This window comes from Podarcis bocagei (assembly GCF_964188305.1).
Source record: "Podarcis bocagei genome assembly, chromosome: 13".
Classification (NCBI taxonomy): Eukaryota; Metazoa; Chordata; class Lepidosauria; order Squamata; family Lacertidae; genus Podarcis; species Podarcis bocagei.
This window is the reverse complement of record NC_138138.1, coordinates 31,664,217-31,673,947: the sequence shown is the minus strand read 5'-3', so window position 1 is coordinate 31,673,947 and position 9,731 is coordinate 31,664,217. Positions and strand designations below refer to the sequence as shown.

The 9,731-nt window shown below is 42.6% G+C and overlaps 1 protein-coding gene across 1 annotated transcript; it reads left to right on the top strand.

Annotated features, from left to right (window-relative positions):
• Positions 1–3,867: 3,867 nt before the first annotated feature.
• Positions 3,868–4,827, top strand: LOC308571713 (olfactory receptor 5V1-like; the record flags this gene model as incomplete). The annotated part of the gene is made up of 1 exon (XM_081167351.1): positions 3,868–4,827. One exon carries the CDS (start codon positions 3,868–3,870, stop codon positions 4,825–4,827), a length of 960 nt encoding a protein of 319 aa, XP_081023477.1.
• Positions 4,828–9,731: the final 4,904 nt, after the last annotated feature.

Sequence of the window (9,731 nt, the reverse complement as noted above, 5' to 3'; positions counted from 1 at the left end):
ATTTATTATTTGTACCCCGCCCATCTGGCTGGGCCTCCCCAGCCACTCTGGGCGGCTTCCACAGAAACCAAAAAACACTAAAATATCATACATTAAAAGCTTCCCTGAATAGGGCCGCCTTAAGATGTTTTCTGAATGTCAGGTAGTTGTCCATCACCTTGACATCCGATGGGAGGGCATTCCACAGGGCGGGCGCCACCACCGAAAAGGCCCTCTGCCTGGTTCCCTGTAGCTTCGCTTCTCGCAATGAGGGAACCGCCAGAAGGCCCTCGGCGCTGGACCTCAGTGTCCGGGCAGAACGATGGGGGCAGAACGATAAATGAAATAGTAAGTGGAAACTGTTTAGTAATACAGTCATACCTCATGTTACATTTGCTTAATGTTACGTTCTTTCAGGTTACGTCCTACGGCAACCCGGAAGTACTGGAAAGGGTTACTTCTGGGTTTTGCCGCTCGCGCATGCGCAGAAGTGCAAAATGACGTCACGCACATGCACAAAATTGGCAAATCGCAACCCACACGTGCACAGATGCGCCGCTGAGGGTTGCACTCTTTTCATGTTGCAAACGGGTCTCCGGAACGGATCCCGTTCCCAATGAAAGGTACCACTGTACTAATAATTTGTAATCCAGAATTAGGAAGGACCCTGTAGGCCATCCACCCAGACTCCTGACAGGTTGCAACATTAATATATAGTTTTGTGTGTGTGTGTTTTAAAGAAACAGGTCAAAACTACAATGCAAGAGTAAAATTAAAATACTTCTTCCTTTCTCATGTAAGTTTCTCCAACAGACAAATACATCAGCCAATACATTCCTCCCTCTGTCCATAGATAAAAAAAAACATTTTGTGAAGCTAATAAAATGAATGTCAGTAATGAAACTGCTCTATCCAAATTCATCCTTCTGGCACCCTATTGCAGTGACCTCTACCTGCAGGGGGGAAAGGCCTAGTGTAAGATGGGTATAAAAACTGCACAGGACAATATTATGGGATTTAAAAATTGGCCACAACTTTGTTCATTCCAGATGTAGGTAGGCTTTGGCTGAAGCATTGGGCGTATATTCATTCTCAGCCCCATGTTTGGGGCAAGGGGCTGAGACTTGAGCAGGGTCAAACTTGGAGTGGAAGGACGACATCAAGGAATCCCTGCCTCCTTAGACATGAGTGTTAAATTTGTGGAGCCTCCCAATCCTTTGTCAATTGCCCCAGAGGCTTGTCCTTCAAGGTATTCCCATATTTTTATTAAGGTCAGCATTGTTCTTGATTTATGAAAAGACAGCTACTCTTGCTAACACAGAGAAGAAGAAGAGTTTGGATTTGATATCCCGCCTTTCACTCCCTTTAAGGAGTCTCAAAGCGGCTAACAATCTCCTTTCCCTTCCTCCCCCACAACAAACACTCTGTGAGGTGAGTGGGGCTGAGAGACTTCAGAGAAGTGTGACTAGCCCAAGGTCACCCAGCAGCTGCATGTGGAGGAGCGGAGACGCGAACCCGGTTCCCCAGATTACGAGACTACCGCTCTTAACCACTACACCACACTGGCTCTCAAGGAGGTTCTCTCAAGGAAATGTACTGTTTCCTTTCTCTTTGTAAATGCATTTTTGTGTGCGTGTGTGTTTATAATCTTATAGAGGAACATACAATGAACATAAACATCAAGTATTCCTTACAAAGTAATGCAACATTAGGTACAATTGTGGCTATACAATTCAAGATTTATTTATTTTTTGAAACATACATGACCTTTCTGTATGATTTAGTTAAGATGCAATTAACTAGCTAGAGCTCTTTGAAAAACCTCTGGCAGTCTTGCCTTGGTGGAAAAGCACTTCGGGTAGAAATCCCCAAAGGCATTATTGCATATATATGAAAGGAAACCGTGAAATCCACAAGCAACCCACACTGAATGCTCCCAACAGGGAGAAGGCTCATCTCACAGGTAAGGAAATGAATGTGTTATGGATGGGAGAACAAAATTTAGTGGAACACATCATTAGTTTGTATTGAAGAAATGCAATCAAAATGAATAAGGGTATGGCACCAGTTGTGATATAGTCAACTATAGAATGACTCTCTACTGACCTCTAACATGCTATGAATTTTCATCTGCATGTAAGTGAATGAGAACTCATTCGGAGCCAACAGCTCAACTGAAGTTAGTTGCACTTAATACCTATTGATATTTATATTAAGTCATGAATAACTTGACCCAGTGGTTTCAATTGACATAGAAAGTGCAACCTTACAGATAACTACTTAGAAGTCTATCTCAATGAGTTTAATAATGCTCACTCAGAGACAACTTTCTACAGGTATGCAGCCATAGTGTGGCACTGACACAAAGCATTTTAAAGGATAATGAGGAACAATTATTTAATAAAATGTCACACATTAGTGGTAATCCATGGAATTTCACATTCTGAACTTTTGTCCACATCTGTTGTTGTTATTGTTGTTTACGTTGCATGTGTGTATCATCTTCTTTGTGTTTGGATTTCCACATATGGGAAAGCAAATATTTGCACAATAGATTAGAATTAGTTTTTGTGTGCTGCAAATGAATTTGTCCATGTATTCTATATGTCCTTACATGATTGTTTAATTATAAGATAGCCAGAGGTTTGAAGCAGGTAACAGTAGATTGAATAGAAATATGAAAAATCAGATTAGAAATCCCCTAAGAAGAGTTAACATATACTGGTAATACTTGACAATCCAACTAACCGTGCACTTGTTGAATTTCATCCTTTAAAAGCTATTGTGTATAAGAGAGAGTGCTTCTAAATGACATAGTGAATTTAATTGATGGACTCAGTGGCTACCAGATTACACCTATGGTTTTGTTTAGGGTTTTCAGAAGAGGACATGTTAAATGTAGGTGTATTTAAACATCAATATACATATGTCAGGGAGCCCAAGCCTAATTAGGATTTCCCATCTGTGAACACTCAAGTGTCTAAATATTTGGGTATGTTGTCAATGTTTGAACAATTGACACAGAAAGCAACTGGTTAGCTCAATTGGTTAGAGTCTGGTGCTGATAGCACCCTGGTTGCAGGTTTGATCTCTATATGTGACAGCTGCATATTCCTGCATTGCAGAAGAGGGGGTTGGACTAGATCAGCCTTTCTCAACCTGTGGGTTCCCAGATGTTGTTGAACTACAACTCCCATCACCCCTAGCTAGCAAGGCCAGAGTTCAGGGATGATGGGAGCTGTAGTCCAACAACATCTGGGGACCCACAGGTTGAGAACCGCTAAACTAGATGATCCTCAGTGGCTCCTTCCAATTCTGTAATGTGGCTTTCCACACCACACCCCATCAAAAGAAAATGTGAATAAAGAAATGTATATTAGGGGAAAATGTGCATAGAAATGCATATATTAATGAAAACAACATATGCAAATGTATTATATTAGGGAATGTTGCTTGCAGAAATTAGGAGGAATATGCAGGTAAACAACTTTGAATTTTCATGTGGGGTTTTTTTTTTTTTTTTTAATGCCAGCAGCTGTAAAATTGTGGTGAACTGAACTCAAGCCTGGAGGAAAAAACCAGAGAAAGTTAGAAAGTGGATAGGTTGACGTTTCTCTCTCTCTGTCACCTAACAGTAAAAATGTGTGGGGACATGCAATGAAGCTGCAAGCTACAAGGTGTAGAACAGACAAATGCTAGTACTCCTTCAAAGGCAAACCACAGAATCCATTGTCACAAGAGACAGTGATTGTCAGCTACTTAAATGCAGAATCATAGCATGATGTAGTTGTGAGGGACCCTTGAATGATTTTAAAAGGGTTTTAGACAAAGACTATCAGTTACTCCTAGCCTCAACAGCTATGTTCTCCTTCCACTGTTTAAAGCAGTATGCCTCTGAATGCCAGTCTCTTGGAATCAGATATTCAGGCAAAAAACCAATCAGAGCTTTCAGAATTCATCATCCTTGGCTTTAAAAATCTGCAGGAGGTACACTTCTTGCTGTTCAGTGGATTCTTGATCATCTATTTATTCACTGTGCTGTGGAATACCTTCATCATCACCATGGCCATAGTGGACCAGAGGCTCAGAACTCCCATGTATTTCTTCCTTGGAAACCTCTCCTGTCTTGACATCTGCTACATCACTACCACCATCCCCCAAATGTTGCATCTCCTTCTGACAGAAAGTAGCACCATCTCCTACACAGGCTGTGTGCTCCAGCTGTTTTTCTTCTTTTCCTTTGTCGGCATTGAATGCCTTCTTTTGGCAGTAATGGCTTTTGACCGCTATGTAGCCATCTGCAACCCACTGCGCTATTCATTGATTATCAAAAGGAATGTTTGCCTGCAGCTGGCTACTGCCTCCTGGGTGGGTGGTTTTCTCAACTCTGCCGTACACACCTATTTTGCCTTTCAGTTACCCTTCTGTGGAGAAAACCGCCTAGATGCTTTCTATTGTGACATTCCACCATTGCTGAAATTGTCATGTGGGGACATTTCCCTCAACCAAAAGCTCTTGTTAACCATTGGGTTGTTCATAGCTTGGACACCAATGTTCTGTATCCTTCTCTCATATGTGTACATAATTTCAAGTGTTTTGAAAATACGATCAACAGAAGGGAGGCAAAAGGCTTTCTCTACCTGCTCTTCTCATCTTACAGTTGTTCTCCTGTTCTATGGTAGTTGCATCTTCACCTATTTGAGGCCTGTTCCCACAGAGTCATCGGTGAATACAAAGCTGATCCCACTGATGTATAGCATATTGACGCCCTTGTTGAATCCCATTATATATACATTACGCAACAAAGATGTGAAGAAAGCTTGGCTAAACATAATGGGGAAGATGTGAATATTGTACACAACATAATGTTACAAGCTGTGTCTTAACAGAGTCAGAAATAAGATTAAATTCATATGATACTAATATACTCATTTATATTATTTTTCAGCCACAAGCTTTTCAATGTACTTTACTTTTTTATCATAGCACATTTCTTAAGACAAATATCAAATCAATAGTTGTCAAGTTTACCTGTGTTCTCCTCCATTCCAATGATTTTGTTGTTTCTCTGCATGTATGTATGTATGTATATGTATATTAGACAGACACTTGTGTGGGCCCATTCTCCTGAAACGGTGTGGAAGACAATGATATTATTGTGATGTCTTCATTATATATTTATTTATACTATGTTTACATTTCCCCATCCTTCAGTATTTATGCATTCCTCTCGAGCATATTGAAATAATCTGGTTCCACTATGAGTCAATTGTAACCCACTTCAGTCTGTCCCTGACACAAAACGGGATTTGCCCCGCCTCTGCTATTTCTCCCCTGACCCTTCCAGTCAGCCTTCTTTCCTTCAAGACAAAAGACCCTATTTTGGTGCAGAGAAAAATGCATGAGGCCCTGGTGGGCTCAGTTATTTCTCTAAGTGAAGTTCAAAGGGAACTCAAACGTTAAAGGAGAACAAGTTCGGGACAAGCATGCCCTCTGAAATAGAATGTAAACATGGAACATGTGCAGAGGAGTGCAACCAAAATGGCCAAGGGTCTGGAAATCAAGACTTATGAGGAACCAGGGGTGTTGTGGGGGTGCCAGTGGGCCCATGGCCCTGGGTTAAGATTTTTGAGGGGACGTAAAGCAGTTGCCCCTGGCAGGTGCCCCTAGCACGGCCCAGCCCAGCACTCCTCTCCCAGCATCAGATGAACCAATGCTCATGGAGAGGAGCACTGGGCAGGGCTGTTCTCCCATCTTTCAATAACAGGAAGGATTTGAAGAGGCAAGCATGGTGACAACTTCTGTGTAGGAGAGGTCACAGGGTGCTTGAATTTGTGCTGTTAGATACGTTTACTTAGGTTTGCTTTTGGGCATGGCCAGCTCAGAGCGCAAGTCTGGAGGGGGTGCCAGCTGCCTACCCACCAGAAATATGTGTGTGTGTGTGTGTGTGTGTGTGTGTGTTTAGTGCACCTCAGGAGCTACTAAGTTTTGTCAATAAAGAAATAAACTATTAGCTGTTGGTCATTCTTAGGTTGTGTGTGCCTGAGGCACCAGACATGAAATTACCTATCCTGCTGTTTTAAGGATGAAGATGATGTTATGTAAAAAAATTTTTTAAAATGTCCAGTAGCACCTTAGAGACCAACTAAGTTTGTTCTTGGTATAAGCTTTCATGTGCATGCACACGTCTTCAGATACACTGATTCAGAAGTCACCAGACCCTTATATATAGTCAATCACCCATCTCCTTCTACCCTCCTGAGAAAAGCCCCACCCCACCCTCCCACTATATATAAGGGTTCATATGTGTTGTATATGTGATATAACATTGTATAAAGGTCTAAACCACTAAGCCTCTTGGGCTTGCCCATTAGAAGGGCCGCAGTTCAAATCCCTGTGACAGAGTCAGCTCCCGTTGCTCTGTCCCAGCTTCTGCCAACCTAGCAGTTCGAAAGCATGTCGGTGCAAGTAGATAAATAGGTACTGCTGTGGTGGGAAGGTAAACAGCATTTCAGTTCACTCTGGTTTCTGTCACAGTGTTCCGTTGCACCAGAAGTGGTTTAGTCAGGCTGGCCACATGACTCGGAAAGCTGTCTGTGGACAAACGCCGGCTCCCTCAGCTTAAAGTGAGATCAACGCTGCAACCCCACAGTCACCTTTGACTGGACTTAACCATCCAGGGGTTCTTTATCTTTACCTATAATGTGGAGTCCCATTTTTCTCTGTTTTCCCTCTTTAAATTTACAACACTTTAAAGTGAAATGCATCTTTGATGTGATCCAGCCCCAGTCAGTGGGGTGGCTGCTGCTGATTTGAATTTCTTATTGGATGAACATATCCATAATACAATCCAGTAGTAGTAAAGCACCTGTACCGTTCCAATAGGGCTTGTGTCAGAGGGTTTCGGGAGGATTGTTCCCAAAAGCTGGAAGTGGATTTAATGGAGGTTTATACAAATTCAGGAAGGACAAATGGCTACTAGTAGCAAGGGTTTTGTTTTACCCCCACTGATGGAGGCAGCATGACCCTGAATACCAGTTGTTGTGGGGAGAGTGCTATTGTAGTCAGGCCCACTTTTGGGCTTTCCAAAGGCATTTTGTTGGTCAGTGTAAGAACAAGTTGCTGGACAAGATTAGCCATTAGTAGACTCTTCTTATGGTGTTACGTTAAGTGTACATGTGTGGGGAGTTGTGTTCCAAAGTGATGCCTTGAAGTGTTTCTTAACAACAACAACAACAACAACAACAACAAAAAGCACAAAGTAAGAGTGCTGCTGGATAAGACCAAAGACCCACCTAGCCAGCGTCCTGCTCCCATAGTGGCCAGCCAGATGTCCTGGGGGGGGGGGAGGCTTCAAGCAGAAACTGAGTACAACAGTACTCTCCCCATCTGCAACTTTGTGTTTCAATGCATTGTTTCTTAGGATCCAGTGGGGGCGGGGAATTAAGAATAAAAGAATAAGAATAAAAACTCCCAGAACCACATAAAACACCTTTTTATGTCTACATCCTTCCTGACTTGTTCAAGGCCACCTCACACTATTTGCGACAATCGCACATGCAACAGTGTGTTCCTGCAGTCAACTCCAAAGAAAAGAAATGTGTATCTAAGCACACACACGGGTTGGAAGCCCTGTTTGGTGGCAACGCCATGTCACATGCCATGGAATGTGTTCTTCCAACACTTAGGTCACTTCCAGACAGCCTCAGTACTTAGCAATCATGCTGATTTCTCAGCATATGGCATTTAAAACAATGCTTCTTCAACATAAGGAAAAATACATATTTAAAACATGTTGAGCAAATTACAATGCGACCACAAAACCAATGTCAAGTGTTGTGATTGTGAAGGGATATTGCATATCTCTCTTCAACCCTTTTCTGCTTACTAAGTGTAAATAAGTGGAATATTATTGTCATGATAATCATCCGTTACAAAATTTGGGTGGACCTCATAGTTGGAAAAAAGAAACATGGCAATGATTTATGTATACTCAGCAAAATTCCCAGCTATACAGCATGCAATAGTGTATGAGGACTGGAATCCATCAGTCTTTGGAGTACATTAGTTTCCAACCCATGTTAAGTTTTTAGTAATATCTTTATTTTTCTATTTACTGGATGGTAGATTAGGGCAGCTGGACATCGTCAGTGCAATCCCTGCACTGTGCAAGGTGATTCCAGGAGGGATGAAAGGTACAAATATAGTTTCCTCCTTTCCCACTCTTCAAAACCCAACATACACTTTATAGCAAGTGTACAATCAGTCCCAAACCACAAGTCTTTTTGTGCAAGAGTAGAAAGTTTTAGGATGGTTGGAAATACATTAATATTCCTTTTTCTCTTTCCACCTGCAATCCCTTCTCCCCCAGTGAGGCCCAAACAAACAGTTCAGGACTGAATAGAATAGGAACTGATTTGCTAAATTACAGTGAGCACTCGCACTTCCATTTGTGGGCGCCCTCTGCAGGGCCGCGTACAGCAACCCCAGGACTCATGGGACTCAGCAGCTGGTTGGGCTGGCCCACTTCCCTGTCATCAGCCATTGGGAGTTCCCGCCAAACCCCAGTTTAATCTATCAGAGCCTTGTTGGAGGTGGGGCCAGCTGAGCAGACCACAAATAGGAACGCTTCCCATTGGTCCGCTTGTGATGCATAAATAGGAGGTGGAGCCAGTGGCCCAACCCTTGTAATACTTTTCATGTGAGGAAGTCAATTGTGGGCTGGCGTTGCACACACTGCCTATCCCTGACAAGAGAAAGCCAATTACCATAGAAACACTAAGGCTGATATGGGGTATTCTCCCCAGTATATGCTGGTCCAGCTTTGAAGTAAAACTTGTCCAGGCCGCCTTTTCTTTGGCCTTCTTTGGTGCACTCCAGATTGGGGAGTGCATCGAGGGTCCACCGTCATCACCTCACATGGGCTTGACGGTCATGGATATAAGCTTTTGCCACTGCAATGTGCAACTCAATGTGCAATTCGTTTGTCCAAAGCCGATCAGTTAGGTAGGGGCACTACTTTAACACTAGCAACCTCTCTCGAATTGGACCCTTGCCTGTCTCTGACACACATAAATTCATGAGAGTTGCTAAATTACAATGCACCCAATCCCACTTGTAAGTCCCTTCTTCTGCTTCTGTACACTGCTTGCTTGGCAACCAAGAGACTACCCAATCTGTGTCCAGGCTAAGCAGCAGGCTGGATCAAGGATCAGGTTCAAACTTGCAAGTTTCTCACTTGAGTGGAAAGTAAGTGATAGGCTTCATATGTGATATAGGTGACAGATACGTGACAGATATAACACCACACAAAGAGCACTCATATCACCACAAAACACAAAGACCTGAATCCTAAAATAAGTTTACTTAAGAAAGTTAACTGAAGTTACACTTCAGCAGCTCCACTCATCACATCTCACATTGCACAGGGTCACCCCAACCAAACTTATGGCATGAGCATGATAGCGGGGAAAGGTGGGGGGAATCTATGGATTTTTTTAAAAAAAATCAGGATTCAATCCTCTTCTTGTGGATTCAGTCAACACGTCCAGCTGTTAATCATCAAGTGCTGAATAATTAACACCACAGTCCTATCCAGATTTACTCTGAAGTAAGATTTGCTTGGTAATAAGTGTGCATACAATTGCAGCCTTAGTGATAGGAATGCATAAGGCAAGCAACCCTCAGCCCCCGAATCAAGCACTACTATGCACTTTAAGACCCTATTACAATCCAAAAATGGGTCAATGTCT